The sequence below is a fragment of the Syngnathus scovelli genome, chromosome 7 (assembly GCF_024217435.2).
Source record: "Syngnathus scovelli strain Florida chromosome 7, RoL_Ssco_1.2, whole genome shotgun sequence".
NCBI classification, from domain to species: domain Eukaryota; kingdom Metazoa; phylum Chordata; class Actinopteri; order Syngnathiformes; family Syngnathidae; genus Syngnathus; species Syngnathus scovelli.
In genome coordinates this window covers 9631688-9650811 of record NC_090853.1, presented here as the reverse complement: position 1 = coordinate 9650811, position 19124 = coordinate 9631688, and the positions used below count along the sequence as shown (strand labels likewise).

General features: G+C 38.0%; 1 protein-coding gene across 8 annotated transcripts in view; it reads right to left on the bottom strand.

Moving 5' to 3' along the window:
• The window catches only part of kirrel3b (kirre like nephrin family adhesion molecule 3b), a 142242-nt gene that overhangs the window by 15008 nt on the left and 108110 nt on the right, over window positions 1-19124 (bottom strand). For all 8 annotated transcript variants that reach the window (XM_049726525.2, XM_049726526.2, XM_049726530.2 and 5 more), the window contains exons 7-10: window positions 11030-11135; window positions 5873-6021; window positions 5662-5789; window positions 4595-4721 (exon numbers count right to left, since the gene is read on the bottom strand). In XM_049726525.2, coding sequence (XP_049582482.1) covers window positions 4595-4721; window positions 5662-5789; window positions 5873-6021; window positions 11030-11135 — 510 coding nt within the window. The remainder of the gene's footprint in view (window positions 1-4594; window positions 4722-5661; window positions 5790-5872; window positions 6022-11029; window positions 11136-19124) is intronic.

The following is a 19124-nucleotide window of genomic DNA, read 5'->3' as shown; positions in this document are numbered from 1 at the left end:
GCAAATGAGGGGCATAATTAATGTTATCTCCCTGAGTCAGTTCAAAAGTGCGTCGACATGTTGAAAAAACAAAACTCATGGCAGTGGGCGGCACTACACCACATCAATGTTCGCAGCAGGGGAGGTCATCAAAGTTTGGGCTGCAATTTGTCATGAACACAAGAGTGTACATTGCAATCTGATTACCTAACCTCTGTGTGGGTGTCAAAGGGCCAGCACTTATATTTCCCATAGAAAACAAGCTCTTTCTTAGAAGCGAAAAAAGTGTTTTTGAGTTCAATTTTGTTCTTGTGAAATAAGAGGGAACAAAGCAGGCACGGAAGAACAAAACTGTCTGGTACATGGTCATGGTGGCCACGGAGGAGGAACAAGAGAATCCTTTGTAACAGGATACTGTCAGCATAGAGCTGAAATAGTAAGAATGAGCTCTCATAAGTGATGAATCACATTAAACACTCAGTTCAATTTTTGCAAATTTAGTATTGTTTCAATCACAAACTGCTTTGCATTTTCACAGTAGGCTGAATGTATATAATGCATGTAACCATGGTGTTCACTGACATTTCAGCTCTTCAAGCAAATTATGAGCATTTTATATAATTGTGTGGTTCTTGAAATGGTGCTTAATGTTTATTCATGCCATACAATCTCACTTTTTCAATTGAACCTGGAGTAGGGTGACGTACATCCATCTATTATTTTTCTATACCACTGGTTGCTGACGTACATCTATCTATTATTTTTCTATACCACTGGTTGCTGATCAATCATTCATTTTCACATTCACCCATATGGATCATTTAGAATCCTCAAGTCACCTAACTTGTATGTATTTGCAACGAGGGAGTGCTGAGAAAATGCGAACAAGAAAACATGGTAACGCCACACAACGTCCTGAACCAAGACTTGAACCTAGAACATCTTGACTATGATCATTTGTTTGCCTGACAGACATTCAACACGGATTTTTAAGCATAAAATCAGAAATGATCGACCAATATGCTTACATTTGTCTGACCAAACAACATAACTAAACATAAAATTAAGCGAGCATAGGTGGTGCGTAACATGTCTCAGAAACCCTCAGTAGGATGTATATAGCTGTGGCATGTTGGGTAAAGTTTTATTTCATTTGTTGAGCTTCAGGGGATATCTACTGGAAGTTGCTATTTATGGAAAACTGTATTGCATACAAAGACAATTATATAATAAAAATAATTATAGAGAATTTTTTCGCTAGACTTGTGTGCAGGAGAAAATCAATTCAAATTCCATAAAACCAAGTTTTTATTTTTTTATTTTGCTGCTCTCCTTTTTCCAGCCACAATTGAGTTCATGAACAAATTGTATTATTTGACTCTTCTAGATGCCAGTCATCAATTAACATCAGGCTGAATCCAAACCAACTTGCCATTTTTAAACCTCTTTTGTTTCAACCGGAAAATGCCATCTAGAGGAGCAAATTTGAAGCTTCACTATCCCATCATTAGCTGAAAGTTTCAGCTCTATTTTTAAAAATGACTCTGATCTAATGGAATAAATACTCAACAATTGGTTCATGAAGCATTTTGAAGCTTCATTTTCCAATCACTATTATAGTTGCAATTTACACATAATCGCAGTGAGTGTATCACTCTTCTTGGTCAAATATAAAATACACCTTAAATGCACTTTTCACCCTCATTAACTTGCTATTTTCTTTCATGTGTGGGATTAAATAAGTTTAAAGAAGGCTGAAAAGCTCATTAAAAGTCTGTCAAGCAAGAAAAATGGCAAGAAATAAAATATTTATATTGGCCTGATGCTCTGTGGTGTGAGATTCTGAAGACCTCCTGTTGACTTGCTGTGATTACACGATCTTCCCTTAGGTTGTCCTTTCAATTATTTTATACACTTAGTATTTACACAAACACACTTGGAGCTGAGAGGAAAAAGTATCACATTAACACCTATTGATATAATATGAATATATGGCGTCTATGTAAAGATCTTTTCAATCTTCTGTAAGATGGCTATAAATAAGCTGCACAGACTCTACAGATACTATCCGATTATCTGAAATTATTAAGCGTATAGTATTTAAGTTTAATGAACCTTTCAATTTCTACTCTTGACCCCACCCCCCCCAACACACGGACATTTTATACATGTCACTTGTCTATTTCAATTACAAAGAAAAGTCTCAGACATGTATGATAATTAGTTTTTGCTTTCGTGGACAACTATGGAATTTGGATAATACATACAGCTGAGAAGCTCTCTCTAAGTCACATGTGTCAAACTCAAGGCCCGGGGGCCAGATACGGCCCGCCACATCATTTTATGTGGCCCGCAAAGACAAATTGTGCATCAAATTCGTCTGATATGAAAACGAGTTATTTGTCAGTTTGTGTTATAGCTTTTACTGCATATAATATGAGGTGCTCATACATTTATTTGGGTTGACAGTAATAGTAGCCCTCCGAACGACGCTATGACTACAATGTGGCCTGTGATAAAAATGAGTTTGACACCCCTGCTCTAAGTATTTGGACAATTTTAAGATGGAAAAAAGTCAAGCAATGAATCAATTATCAAAACAATTGTCAAATGATTTGATAATCGATGAGTTGACAAACATGGATGGATGTGTCCAGCCTTCTACCATGTAACCTCATTTGAGGTGCTGATGAACAAATTAACTGTGAGTGTATGAGAAGAGTAAGCAATATGTATCCATTAGTGACTTCAACACAAACTGCCTCCCCTGCTCACTGTTTGATTCTAATTAAATTAAAGTCTTCCCCAGGGAAAATCAGCAATCCTTGTGTCGATGCGTTGTGCCACAGTGGGAGTCGGCAACACAACGCGCCACAGAGGAATGAGACAGACGGAATGACACATGCAATTTAAATGAAGTCGTTAAAGGGCTTGGAGGATCACTGCGGGGAAAACAAACAATAAAGAAATTTGAACGTTCAGCTGAGACTTGAGCGTTACACCACTGACTCTGGTTGTCGCAGTGGTATCATAGTCTGTATTATGTCAATGGAACTTTGTGAAATTGGAATAGATTTTCGCACATCGAGGTAAAGAGAAGATTTTTTTTTCGTTTCCTTTTTCTCTTTGCTCTGTGACAAAGCTGCTATTTTTTTTGTTAACTGTGTTTGCTTTCATAACTCCTGTTGAGATGTGATATTATATTAGTAATTTTTGTATAATGACTGCACTTCAACTTCAATACATATCTCAATGTGAATAAAAAGGTTTATTTTTTACCATTCTTTGGCAGGAATCTTAAGTACCTTTCTAGTTATTGAAGATGCTTGGGTTATAGGCTGCTTAGAGGAGCTTGCCCTTATCCACAGTAACAACACTGTCACATGTAAACACAAGCACGGTGTTTACGCTTTTACATGTTGGACAATCAAATTGACCTCCAGCGCAAACTAAAAATGACTTGAAATGCCTCATGTGGTTTGGGAAATAAATGTCAATTATTCAGGAGGACCAAAATTAATGTGAGCGGTTTTTGAATGTCAAATAGTAATTCAGGTAAGACTGGGCTAAACACAGCAGATCTTAGGAATAATAATAAAAAAGGCATTCAAATCTCACTCGAGCACACTTTGTAAAGACAACATAAAAATAATCTGCTGCTTGTGTTCTTCCCGAGGACATTTGGAGTTGCACTCCATTGTAATCCTAATTAAAACTATCCATCTGCTTTCTCCTTCTCATCATGTATTCTGTTTATTTATTGAGGCTATACAGAGGAAGGCCGCTGGTAGATTTCATTAAGTCAAAACAATGGAATTAGTCATGACTTTGTCTGACGCCTCATCTTGCCTTCACTTCCAACCATATTGATGGCGGTTCAATGAAAGTCCCGGTTTTCATCTGGTGCTACGGGGGGGGATTCTGTCAGCCCATTCCTTCTGATATGCAAAGCTAACATCTGAGTTTTGAAAAGGAAAATCCCCACACATTCCATTTTCTTCTTGATGTATTTTCATCCCCAAATCAGCACATAGTTGCTTACAGGCAAACACTTTTGTTGGCTTTCAAAATGTATGGTACATTGTCAGCATTGAGTACACATTATTCTGGAAGACTCTGAAAAAAAAAAAAAACATGTTACTTCAGCAGCATAATTTCCGAGCAGATTCACCATTATCCTAGGCTGTTTTTGCGTGGACCACCTGACAAATAAGGGGCACTGAAGAGTCCATGCCACAGTGCAGTGTTCCCAGAATACCAAGCAGCACTAATGAAGTCATTTGTTTGATGGTTGCCAGGTCTCCCACCAAGGCCAATAATTATTAGTCTGTCAGTGTCTCAGCAAAAACTGTGTCCATGTGTCTCTTGCGGATTGTCTTGGAAATTGTCTCCATTTATGCCCTGACCATTTATCCACACCAGACTACATAAACCGAAAGTTGAGCTGCTCTCACAATCTGACAAACTTTCAGTATTTCTACAAGATCTCTATTATTAAAGCACAAGGCGATTCAACAATTAATTTTAGGATGTGTTATAAACCTTGAGATTGACATGCATGTTTTTTTTTTTTTTCTTGTAAATTACATGTGTCCAAATACTGTATACATCTTACCGTTTACAGTGAGAGCAACTTCCTTTTCCCCTGCGCCAACTCTTGGGACAACAGCACGACAAACATATTTCCCAGCATCCTCCTGCCGCACTGATTTCAGTGTTAGAAGGTTTTCATTGCTAAGGACCTGTGAGTAATATGAGAAAAAAAATATAAATAAAAAGCGACGTCAATACACAATACGCTTCCAAATATGAAATAGTAATAAAGGAAAATTACAAAGGGGGGGAAAGCATTGCAGCATGTGGACTATTGGATACTATAAAGGGCACCTCTTCTCAATTATTAAAATCCAATTTAGGTTCTAAGTTCAGTGAAATAAAGGGGTTCTTGCTGGCCTTCCATGATGAGAAAGAGAGGTGGAATGAGTTGGAATGTGGGGATCAAACCTATAAATAACATGTTATTGGAGGTCACCAAAGAGTTTGGACTAATGACCTCCAAGTTTCTTTACAAAACAATGATGATGTCAAAGGCAACAAAACATATTTACTCCCAATATTTCCTACGCAACTGGGCCTCGTATACCCCTGAGGTTGCTAACCCTGCATGTTTTTTTCTTTAGCTTTTATCAACACTTATTGAAAAGGAGGACGAGCCTCAGAGGGGACATACTGTGATATGGAAAATGAACTCTGAAACAAAATATGAATTTTGCTATGTGCCTGTTGCCAAAAAATGTGTGTTTTTGAGCTATTTCTTGTTTTAATTTCCGTAGTAACTGACATGATCATCATTTTCAATAAACACCCTAAATCCACAATCTGAAATATTATAAACACAAAGCCAAAAGGTAAGCTGCATTCAGATTTGGGGTGAATAAATATAGGCAATATATTCTTAGTAAAAAATAGTCAGTATGTGATTTCCTCAAAATGTCCACAAAAGTGTTTGCTTGCTTTCTCCCCTACACTCTGGGCTCAAGTTAAGAAATCGTATTGAATATTTTTACTCCCAATATTGCCCATGTGGTGAAAACAGTACATATTGAAATGAAACTGAGAAATTTGCAAGCATTCTGGATCAGATTGTGTTTGAGTTTTGAAAAAAAAAAAAAAAACACGTACCACTCCAGAGCCCCTCTTCATCCACACTATGGTAAGCGAGGGATTTCCTGTCCAGGCACAATTGAATACAGCATCAGATCCGAGGTCCACCTGCAAGGACTGAGGCTCTGCTGCCATGCGAGGCCCGACTGTTGAGAAAAATGTCACAGACTTTATGATCAGGCAAGTAAGAAAAAACCCCAGAAAGGCACGTTTTTATGGTAACACTCACAGTAGACATCGACATTACGGCTAACGTTGGTGCTGCCAAGTTGGTTTGTAACTGCACAGGAAACCGGCTCTGTGTAGAAGGAGTGGTCCACAATCACCTCATACGTGTCGCCGGACACCTCCTTTATTATACTTCCTCCTTTGGCCCACCTAGTAAAAGGATTTGAAAGGATGGTGAGGAATGGCAAATCGAGTAAAGAAATGTGGGCAAAAAACCATTTCAACTGTTTTTATTCACCCCTCTTCAGGTGGATATTTCTCTTTCTTTGTGTGAATAAGAGAATGTTTTACTATGCTGGCCATGCTACAACAAGGTCCCTGGCAGCTAGGAGCCATTGGACCATTTTTGACACAAGCCAGGAAGAAAAAAAACCCTCAAAGTGAAGAATTCACAGTGCCACCCCCGAAGAAGATTTACAACTCTTATTACTGTATGTGTAGGAAAATGGAATATGTTCCACAAAGTTGCAGTTGCACCTGAAATGTTGCTCCTGTTTTGACTACCTTCCTACTGTAAGTCAGTCAGACATTTTTAGCCCAATGTGTCAGGCATTTATGTGATTTTTCATAACAATATGAACAGTACAGTTCAGATATTTTCCAATCCAATCCAGGACTCTGTCGCATGTTTGGATATGTATCCGATGTGACTGTCGTAGGATGACCTATATGTCATCAAAAAGCAAAACAAAACACAATGTCTTAGCTATACAGACAGGCATAAAAAGCAATGGCATTTGTTTTATAATATACGTAAATGACAAGGTCAGATTTAAAAAAATAATAATAATCTGAACAGGCTGTTTTGCCCTGCAGTGTGACTGTAGCCATGGAAGCATCTTACACATGAATGCAGTAGTTAAAGAGCCAAATACCAACCCGAGATGTCGCAAAGTCACCTGTGTGGAATGTTAACGTGAAGAGCTTCACTCTAATTTCAATTACGAAGATACTTGTTTGATAGATGCAATCAATAACAATGGCACCAGTGTCGTGTATCTGTAGCGCGGCATGTATTTCTGCCAATATTGAGAGGCAGAAGCGTCCCAGCAGAGGGAACTCTTTTGTTCTCCATAACTAAAGTGGGGCCAGGCTTGATTGAAACGCTATCATATCAATGAGAAAAAAAGATGACCTCATTCAATCACTAACTAAATTTCAGCAGTATATTAATTGAGCATCAAAGGATTTTCTTTTTGGGGCAGTGTATCTAATCAGTCATGTTCTGGTTAATCAGTCACTCTGGTCGGTTTTGTCCAATCTTGCCAATAATATGTCGGCCACTGCGTGTACTGTACAGTATAAGGTAGTACATGAGATATGTTTTGGGATATCAAAGTTTTGCAAATATAGATATGATGTTTCTTCAAGGTTTAACACAAATGTGTCTGCAAAGAAATGTGTCAATGGGAGAGATAGTGAATGATTGAGAAAAAAAAAGTCAGTGATAATCACTAAAGATGATTTAATTTGCATTCCTAAATGAGTATCATCTCAAGCTGTTTTAATGACAACGATGATAAAGATGATGCCAATGATATAATTACATTCGGGACAATAGTGACAGTGCTAAGGATGATCGTGGAGATGATGGAGTAATTGGTGATGACAGCAGTGTTATCAATCTTGGTGCAAATTACTCTGAGCAGGAAGTTGGAAATCATTGTGGAAACAGTAATTCAGTGAGTCCTATTTGGTATGTGCTGTGGAACTGTCTTGAAATCTACAGTACGCATGGTGTTTCTTAACTTGGTGAAATTCACAATGATTGCAGCATCTTCAGTATTTTTCTCAATGCTTTGACAGCTCTAAGGGGAAACTGTTAATAGATAATGACATTCTTTTTAGGTTTACAGATAGGACCTAGAAGTAAAGTGTGCTATGTAGGGGAAAAAGTAGGACACATATTAAATATTATTTCATCAGTAGTCAGGTTTAGTACACTCTGAAATTAAATTGTAATTTTAGAAGAGCATCTATGTGAGTTCCAAAGTTATATTATGCAAAAACATTTGCATACACATCTAAATTAAGTAGCACATCATTATATGTTAATATTACCAAATTATACTGCAGTCCACCAATACAAAAATGAAACATTTGTCAATGGCAAAAAAACCCAAAACATGCTGCTTTATTTGCAACAAGTGAAGGTTTGACACCAATATGGTCAGTCAAAATCAATTTAGACGAACAACGCATCAGAACTTGAAACATCTAAATAATCCAAAGAGGGGCATGCAAATAATGAGCTTTGTTGACGCTCTGGTGTATAGTTCTATGCAGCAGACATGGGACCTAATTTCTTTGTTTGCCACTCTTTGCAATCTCTAGTGGCTTCTTGTTTATTTCTGGAGAAAATCTGGATTCTTCATCAAAGGTTGAAAATTGGATTGCATCCCTGCTGGCTCTACTGACTATACGATTACAATAAACACATTCCCAATATGCCTTTCTCCAGTCATGTGTCTTTTGGATGGTCAAGTCACATGGTCTCGGCTTTCATTACTTGAATAAACCCACATCAACCACTAATTTGCAATTGTCAAGCAGCTAATGATCGAGCCTAGCTATTACCAAAGGGCTCCATGTTCCGTTCTTAATTTCTTTCTTTCGGTTTTCATTCTTTCGTTCTCTTTCTTGTTTTCTTTCTTTATTTGTTCTAGTTTTATTTATTTATTCTAGTTTTATTTCTTTGTTTCTTTATTTCTTTATTGCCTTAGCAAATGCAGTTGACTAATGTCGTGCATCCAAAGAGTTCATGACATTAGTTGTTTCTTAAGTCTCAATGCTTCAAGTTAGATTAATGGGTGATCCCAAGTGGTGTTAGTCATCAGAAACCTCTATGACTTTTTTCCACTGTGGGAAATATCTCGGACCCTTGTTTCAAGTCTCTGGTAAATGGAGGGTTGCAAAGTGATGCAGTGCACACTGGGAATGAATGGCTCTCCCAGGGATGGCAAAGGGGTCGTTCATCTAAGAGCTATCCTGTCCTTGTGCATTATCTGATCTGGGATAGACAGAGTGTTTTAGCACTGAATAATAGCCCCACACTGCTTGATCAGCTTCCTGCCCTCCTCGAGTGATACTGCTCTCCAGAGGGTGAATTTGTTGGGGGTTCTCACGAGTCAAAGGCTTTCAGGCATGCATTATGGACCCCCAAATTCCCCACTCTACCATCCACCTCCAAATGCCAATAGTGCATAGAATGGTGAAGTGCTTATATTAACTGCAGATACATCTGAAGCAGAAGACTTTTGAAAGAGGAGTTTTAGCAGTGAGTGAGATTGTGGCTCTAACCTTGAAGTATCAAAAGTCATTAGACTGTCTGGATATTATTGAATGCTCTTGCGTCAGTCACAAAAAGCCAGACGCCGCAGCAAGATCGAAGGTGAAAGAGGTGGCCATGTCAACTAAAAGAAACTACCCTAAGTGCAGGTTGTTGATAATTGAAACAATAAACATAGTGCAGACGAAGAAAGGGTCGAATAAGTCCATGTACAAAACGGAAGCTGAATTTTGAATGTGTGACGTGGTGACTCATGGTGACATTTTCTTTGTAAACGAGTGACTTGCCTTAATTTGACCCGATGGTGGTGTTGCTACAGGAAGATGCTGCATAGTATGACCATCTAAAGTTTAGATTCTAAACCAACAGGGTTCACCCTCCTAAGGTTATTGATGTCATCCGTACAAAGTTTGTATGACAAGATATACTAATTCTAAATTTAGAGCTTGGAATGATGGTCACGCTAGGTAAGTCACTCATGGGCATTATTATGTAAATCAGTTTGTTCTGAAGGTTTGTTGTCTGTTTATGGTACAGACAGATAAATCAAGAGCATAAGGCCTCCAGCCATGCATACTGCTGGTCCAGAGTCATTGAAAAAAAAAAAAAAGAAAACACCTGCCTTAGTTCTTTATATCCGGGGGAGAATTGTGCTGCAAGCATTGATCCAGTCACATAACAATTGAGGTGAAATCTCTTTGCAGGTGCAATAGACACCCTGTCTCTGCTGTGCACCCACACTATCAAATACAAACCTTGTTTTCAACAATATCACTGAAACCCGACCCGCCACCCACCCCCACTACACTCTTTTTCAAAAGGCCAGAACCCATCAAAAAAGGCAACATCTCTGTTTTGCCACCTGTGAGTGTGTTGTACATCCATTTTATTTCTCAGTAGCATTACACGACTCATGGCCAGCCAAATCCTTTTGCTATCGATTTCATTCCATTTATTTTTCACCATGTTTTTAAACAAAACTCCCACACAGTAAAAAAAAAAAAAAAAAAAAAAAAAAAACCTCTGGATAAATAAGATTGGCAGTGCTCTTTCCGAGCCCACTCAAAAGAATGCATGAGTGCAATTAATATCCATTTTGTTGTATAACTGAGAACATGCATATTATCCAAACGTTTAGAAATAAAGTGATGGACAACATTTGAAACTCTTAGAAACTGAAAATAATATGAGCGCTAGCTAGAATAAAAATGAGAATCTATAGATAAACAATAGTGCCATTACACAGCAATGTCTGCGATGCATGAACATGTCCAAGGGGCAAACCTGTCATCATACAGTACACTTTAAAAAAAAAAAAAAAAAGTTTAAAAAACAAACCAAATAGCCGTAACATTGAAATCTTGGCCACGAAGCAAAAAGTTCCAAGTTTGACATGACGAGACCACAGTTCATGAGTTTGTGATATCTCTACGTTTATTTTTATAGCTCAGCGGCTACCTCAAGTGATCCAATACAAGGTGGATTCAAAACTGTACAAATATAATAATGCTTGCTTTGAACTGACAATGTCATGAAGACATTCATTTATTTCACCGGAGCAAAATGACAACACAAAAAAAATTAACCTCACTCAGTTTGATAAACAAACAATAATAAATTAACACCTCTTAGTGGGTCTTACCATGTTTGTAAAGGTGCATACTGAGATAGAACTGCTCTGTTAAATCTTATCATCTTAACTAATTAACTGTCAGCTAAATATAACTTACATATTGGAAATTCAATTAGTTAGTAGACCTGCAATCGGGGATTTGGCTTCGCTGCATATCTTGATCTTTAGCTCCTAAAATACTACATATTACAGTTTCTAGCCATTGTATGCCCATTCCGTGGGGATATTGACCTCACCTGTAAAGCGTAACAGGCGGGTTGGCCTTTGCAGAGCAGTGAAATCTCACAAGGTTTCCCTCAAGAACTGGCTGAGGCTCCACTGAGAGATTGACAAGAGGCAGATCTAAAGGAGAGCACAAGCACAAACAAGATATATAAAGTCAGTGTCTGAACTGAACGGAAGGAATAATAACATCCAACATATTTGCTTCAAAAAATTACAAATGATAACACCGTGTATGAAATTTGCTCAAGGGTGTCCATTAGGTCAATTGGAATTAACCAGTTGCTCACAAAGGGAAAGAAGGTCAATTCCATGGCATTATTTTATTCACTGCCAGCCTGCCCAATTTTATACTATTGAAAGCTGCCTGTCAAATACAAGTAAGTAGCTGCCTGTCAAATACAAGTAGACTTTTATGAAGTAGACTTCATCATCCGTTATGAACTTTGTATAAGTAGCTTACTTACGTGGACACCCTTGCCCTAATCAAAAGGTAAAACAGTAATTACATTTATTCCCAGTTTTACTGAAATAAAAAACATTTTCAAAAATGTTTCTGTGTGGACCAATTGGATTGTTTTAGACATAATTAGCTATTGTTGCATATTGTTCCTTGATACCCTCATATTAAGCCTGCATATGAATTTGAAGCCATGTTCTCCTGAAAACTGAATGAAGTCATGCATTTAGGAAGAACTGCTACATTTTATAACCTATTATTATTACAATATTATGAGAATGAAATCAAAGGAAAACTTGACTTCATAATGAGTTTTGGTAAATGGCAATTTGCAAAAAAAAAATTGAGGAGTCCACAGTGTGATCCACTGCAAACATAACAATGAGCAACATCAGAGGAACATAACAAGCATTCAGATTATGCAAATGTGATAAACAGCTTAATTTATCCTAATTGAGAAAGGTGGGTTTCTTTTGAAGGTACATGCTCATTTCCATTTCAATGCACTCTACTGTAGGGAAAAAAAAAAAAATTCTGTAGACCCACACACACTGAGTTTTCAAATAAGTGAAGCAGTTTGTTTTTGCTGTAGATGTTTTGTCCACGAACGTGGCCTTGTTCTTTACATATGTACTTTTTCTTTCTAAATATGCCGGTGCAAAGAGTTAGTAAAAGCAGATATGCGCATTTTGCACCATTGTAGCATGTTTTTGCATCTTTGTTTTCCTTATGGCATTTTGCACAGTCTGGTGCTATATTATCCACGAGGTGAAAGTCAAAACATATTTTTACTACCTTTATTCCAATCTGTTGCCGAAATCAAGAAAATAAAATGAGATCTGTGCAGAGGCATTTACTGTACTTGCGCTATCTATACTCACCTCTACTACATCATTACTTTTTGCCATCTGTAGCTCTGGTGGTGTTCAGTTACAGCATCAAGGACAATAAATTAGTCATTTGGGTAAGGGATGGTTTTTGGTGTTGATGCTTGTGTTGCCATCTGTTTCAAAATGTGCACTGAGTCTTTGCTCTCTATGTTCAACACTTCTAATGTAATAACAAGGGACTGTACTTGGACGGGGATGAAGCGCAGTCAAACAACAGGCAAAAATTGCTGTTATGCAGCCAAACAGTGAAGTGTGTATGGCTGCAAATGGGGGTGGTTTTAATGTGGGGGGGGGGGGGGAAATGATTTTTGCCCCGCGGCAGTGCAGATGTTTGCAGCTCGCTCAGCTGTCATGAAGCCCACGAGGAGAAAGTGGTCCAGCCCAATGTGCTCAAGTGAGAATTTTGTCGGAAATGATCCAAAAAAATAAGTATGATGTTACATTCAACACTGCATGTTTGTGTGGATGTGCCTTCTACCATAGTGAGGCACAAAAGAATGACAAACCCCGCCCCAACACTCCCAGCAAAGATGGCCTACATGCAATGCCAAAAATGCTATCATTTTCCCAATATTGCGAATATGAAATATGTAAATATTAAGTCATCCTATTTCCTACTGCATTACAAAATGGTTATTTTGGAATGATCAAAAAATCAATTTAGATAGATAGGCCATACTGATTCTTCAAACTGATTCGTCACTTACATTTACATCTTTACCAGTCTTCAATTAACAGCTAGGCATGTTTTTGAAAGGTCAGAGTGAAAATACGGATTCAAAACAATCAGGAACACACTAGTGCACCGTATTTGTATTATTATATTATTTTTAAAAAGCAATTAAAAGTAATTATGAACATGTGACGATACATTACTTTTCTACAAAGCCTTTCTAAATTCTTATCAAGTCATGTACCATAAGTATCTCCCAGCATCGAATGTGCCAGGTTAGGAATAAGAGCGCCATAAACCACAACAAACACATATTCCTCTTTTGGTAACGATATTCTAACTGCATTGGTGAGTTTTCTCTGCGTAGTCTTTTGCAATGAGTGTGTGTGCCTGTTACAGGGCATGTGGGTGTATGTCAAACCAATCTACACTTGGAGTTGCAATGTTAGTCAGCCCGTTGGGTGTTTTTAGCCATGCAAGTGGTTAATTGCGTGGACAAAAATGTGGGCAGAGGGAACCTCAAAGGCGAAAATGACAGATGCGGTGCTGGAGAGGGCTGTAATAAAATTCCAGCCAGAAGCTGAAGAGCAGCAAGGCAGACATTAAAGAGTTGGGGGAGATGCGGAAGGGAGTGGGGGTGAGTGTGGTATTTTTGCTAATAAACACAGTGATGTCAAGGCCAGTTCACAACACATTCTACAAAGTATTCAGCATTTTCATCCATGCCAATCCCTATTTTTATTTGTATGTATTTTTTTTAAATGTCCTGGTCCAGCTGCCAAGAGATTTTTGACAACACAAAAATGCACAAGCAATTCAGCCTCAAATTAATATGGTGCCACGGTGACTTTACATTTGTAGCAAAATCACTGATTTTGTCCTAAATAAATATAAGGTGTCAAAAAGTCCTTTTTAACCTTTAAACCATGACATACATACATTAACTAAAAAGAGCCAATTTTCCATTTTAATGTATAAATGCATGACTTGCAGAGTAGGTGGTAGCCTGAGAAGGCGACAGCACATCAATAATTTAGAATGTTGATTCCTTAGATTCATCAAACGAATAGTTGCAAGGGGATAGGTGTCAGAGGGACGTGTAGGGAAAAAAAGAGAAGGAAACGTAGAGAACTCTATTCAAACAATAGGAGAAAGTACAAGAGTGGCGGGCTATCCAGTAAAGTTGAAAAAGTCAGTGGTTAGTGAATATTCTGCAATTTCACTCTGTTTTATAAGTAGTGCAATCTTTTCTATCTTTCTTAAAGCTCAATTCCCAGTCACTGCAGTCATCCGGTTCAATGAAGACAGCTGTTCTCAAGTAGGACCTGCCTCAGACACGAGTATAGTTGAGCTGTTTGCGGAACATCTGGCTTGTTGCATCAAGCCTCAACAATATGATCCCACTGTCCTATGGATGGCTGGGCCTGCTGCTTCAGTATACAACTATGCGGTCAAACGTATTGATTGTCAGGCATTCCCCCATAAAACAACTTTGCAGTTTGATTTCCTTCAAAAGACTAAACTAAGGAACAAAGCATTCTTTGGGACTTATCCACCCACGATCCAATTTATTAAGTAAAATTGATCAAGAACTGCATACATCTGTCCGTCCATTCATTTGCCCATCCATCCATCCATCCATCCATCCATCCATCCATCCATCCATCCATCCATCCATCCATCCATCCATCCATCCATCCATCCATCCATCCATCCATCCATCCATCCATCCACATTTTTTTTTTATATAATAGCCCATAGCCCTTCCGACCCTTGTCTGGCCTGGTTAAACAACTCTGCACATATATTGTAAACAAACAATAATTTCCGTTCACATTTACATCTATATTGGCAATTCCAATTACCTGACATCTTTTTCAATGTGTGAGGAAAACACACACAAATACTGGGAGGATGCGCAAACTGCAATTATTTGCATTCTGTCCATCTCACTTTCAATTCCCTTGCAGACATATTTGCTATTATCTGCTTGATTTAGCAAGAAGAGTCTGCTACCAAAATCTCCTCAATTGCACATCTGCATGCCCTTTATTAATTAGTCTCAAAATATGGCATTCCACATGCAGGTCTGCTTGTTTGCAATGCAAACACACAGCAAAGCCAGGCAGTGCCTTCATCTGCCAGCATCTTCCAATGTGGGTCAACGCTCTGTAGATGCAGCTGGACTAGAAAACATTGGAGGAATATTTATGATGATTACTGGGCAAGACGTGGGATAGTTGTTACGAGAGGTCCTTACAGTGAATCTATATTCACAAAATGCAAACTTAGGTTACTCCTGCACAACCTAATCATATAATCTGATATTCACAGAGGGAATCCTTTTGATACAAGGCTTGTATTGTATCTTGTTAGGTTTTGCACTTGCACCTAATGAAGTGTCCAATGACTGTACAAGGAATCACAGTGGGGTGTTTTCCACTGATTAGAGAAGTCTAAAGGGAGTGAGTGAAGTCATGCATTGGAGGCGCTCATCCGTTCTCGATAATTACTGTCAGCTAATTGACTGCGATGGACAAATCTGAAGGCAACAGTCTATCCGGGTTTTACAATTACACCTCGTCACCTTAAATCCCACTCATTTTAGCACATAGTGTATTTAGATGGGAATTCGCTGAACCCCTAGACAACTCTACATTAACCTCTATTAGTGGGGTGAATGCACATAATGATCATTGGTAGAAGACAGAGCAGTTAAAATATACCAAATGTAGAAATGTTCCAGATTAATGCAGATATGTAGCATACATTAATTTGATATGACAATGTGTTTTGCATCAAATCACACTAACCATCTTTGTCTCGTTTAATATAAAAATCAATGGCAATTTGGCCCACAGGAAAACAAACCTTGACGATCCATGCCTGACACATCATCTCGATAAATTATTGTAAGAAACATACAATAATGAAAGTACAGTCTCAGTGTCTGAAATACAATGAGATAAAGTTTGCACATAGGTCACTTGTCAAAGAATAATTACGTTTGGAAAAAGTAAATGGCTGCACTTTTACTTTTCTAGTGGGCTTTTAGTGTTGTGGATGCTGATTTGTTCTTGTATACTTTGACATACCACACAATTCCACAGGTGGCTATATTGCAAGAAGAAATACAATAATGTGCTTACAAAGGCAGGAAAGCCCGCCAGCTAGGAAATGTAGATGTTAATAATGCAGAGTTCAAATTGGTGTTTATGGGAAAGCAAATGCAGTTTTAATGGGCAACTTTTCATTAAAAAAAAAACAAATAAATATTCTTGGCTCGGATTGGCTGGCAACCAGTCCCAGGAGTCAGCTGTGATCGACTTCAGCTCACCCACGACCCATGAATAGAAAATGCATGTGCTGTAGTTGATATTTAAAATTCCTCCTTTGCATTTTTTTACTTTTGATACGGGGTCAGAGACAATCTCAACGCATTCCACCAGATAATGGTTATATTTGCTCCTGTGAACCAATATGCTAATTGGCAAACAATTGCAGTTGTTTTGTCTGATAGAGATGCCAAGTCTTAGGAAGTATTGTGTATTTAGTTTACTAAGTTTTAATGGTTTGTATCTGCCCTCAGTTTTGATTTTTCAACAGTTTTTTCTCAACAGTTTGCTTAGCTATATTATACCTTCATACTTATTATTAAATGTTAGTCTCATGTATGCATTTTTATACCACTGCAGTCATTTTTTTGTCCTCCCAGTGATTGCATGTTTTAATTTTTTTCTAGGTACTCCAGTGTGAATGCTTGTTTGTCAGTATGTGATCTGCAGTTTACTGGCAACAGTGTCTTTTCCAAAGTCTGCTGGGATTGGCTCCATCCCTCCAACAATCCTAATGACAAAAGCGGTTCATGAATTTGAAATCAATTTGAACAGAATTCTTATATTTATATTTCATACACTTGTCAGCTTTCAATTTATAAAAAAAAAATCTAAAATTGTTTTTCCGCACACATAACTGATTTTTATGTGGTGCAGTCACATCCTTGCATATACCCCATCAGGTCACTTTCTAGCTCATAGCCAAACAATCATAGAGGTAAGTGTCCGAGACAGACTTCAAAAGCCTCTGCGCCTGGTGCATTATAAAGCGAATCAGTTGCTGAATGCAGATGCTGCATTCGGCCCCTCACCAGGGATCCACTTAAACTAATAAGAACCATTTACAGCGCCCACCATTAATCCAACCTATGTTTATACTCCACCGAGACACCACTTATTGAAACACATGAGAGCATGGATGTTCAAAAGATGCTGAACTTGAATACATTTACTTTCAACATGGCTTAATGAGAAGACTCGTTCAGGAAAATAAAAGGATGCAAATCGCTTGCATTTCAACATACATACCTGTACATACATAGATGTAACCAGGTATGTATAAAAGATAGAAAAATGAAGGTAAATTATAAAAACATCTTGGGGTATTTATGATGCAAGCATATGTTACTCTCTTTGCTCCCTCGGTGGTGTGTCTTATCAGAAGCAGGTGAGTGTGTGTGCAGCAGTTCTCACTCGCTGCTTATTCACTACTCCTCTCACGACCCCTCTCTAGCTGGCTGTGGCCCAATTCAGTCTGTGGACCCTCCGCAAACTCTGCATAGCCAGAGTAATTCAAAACAAGCAAGCAAGCAATGAATTTTGTATCTGTGTCCAAACTGGATTAAGATGACACAAATAAAATGACTCCCAGGAGAAATACATGTGCCGGTTGTTTAAATTTAACATAGGCAAAGTACACACAAAAAAAGGATATGTGCTGCCGGTTTCATTGACCTAAATCCAACATCTAATCAATCATTTCACAATAATTTCACATTTGTAATCTAGATTAAGTAGAATTTCAATGAAATCTGATGACGTTTCATTTAATAGATTATTTCATGTTGAATTAACACAAGTCAACTAACTACACGGGTGCTGGCATACCACACCTTACTGATTTTGAACATCTGCTTAAGCGACTAAATATGGTTGCCCAATAAATGGTTAATCAGTGCAGCAGAGTTAAATTTTCTTATACAGACTTATGTTTTCAGTGATATACACTTGAATATTTGCCTGCTGGTCAGTTGATGTGAATGTCTTGTAGATAAATATTGCAATTTTGTTTCGATATTTTAAGTTTCACCTTCAGGGTTAGCACACATCTACTATCTACTACCCTTAAATGAAAACAAGCAACTCAATATTTGCAGCACACTTGTCCATTTGCAAAGTTCAGCTAAACGTTTATTGGCGGGTGTCCAGTTATTCTGGTCAAATTTGAACTTTTATTGCCATTTTCATTGTTAGCAGCTAACAGACTAGTCTATTGGCTTTGGATTGTCTCAAAAGTAACTTCTCTACATTTCTGATTATCAATAGCAATTTCGTCCCATTTTTCCAAGGATGAACTCATTAACTTTTTGTGAGGACATAAACATGTATTCAAATAGTTTAAAGGCAAAAAACAAATAATGCATGTGAAGGGCAATTGGTGTGCAATTTAGATCCTTGATTATATCATCTAACAGGTCCAAAGCTTTACAGAATATTTGTTCTTTCGGGACGGCCTTGTTTTTGTCTAATTCTCAGTCCATAATTGAATAGAAGAAGGTCATGTCTCAAAAGAAAAAGCTTCTCATAAGGACAAAATAGCAATTAAAGTGCTTGAAAACAACAACACAGAAAGCCTTTTGTTCAAAAACAAGCTGCGCTTCAAATTCTGCTGCTGAGCCAAGAACCTTGTAATTGAATAAGGCAGGATGGAAATTAAGCAAATTGATACCCACCACGCGTGAATCAAAGTTAAATTACGGCATGTTTCATTTTTGCAGCTTAATTTGAAAGTGGATGTTAGCGGAAAATAAAGCAGCTCTGCTGAGCTGTGCCGAACACCTTACCTGGCGAGTCAGTGCATGGGGGAGGAGGAGAAACAGAGGGGAGGGGGGGGGGGGGTTAAAGAGGGATAATGTAGAAGCTAAATCTTGTGGGAGACAATTTGAGTCACGACAATTAGTCTCCGCTGTCGCTCACTTTGTTCTCACGCTGTGGGATTTTTCTTTTATTTTTACAGGACCTTTAACAATG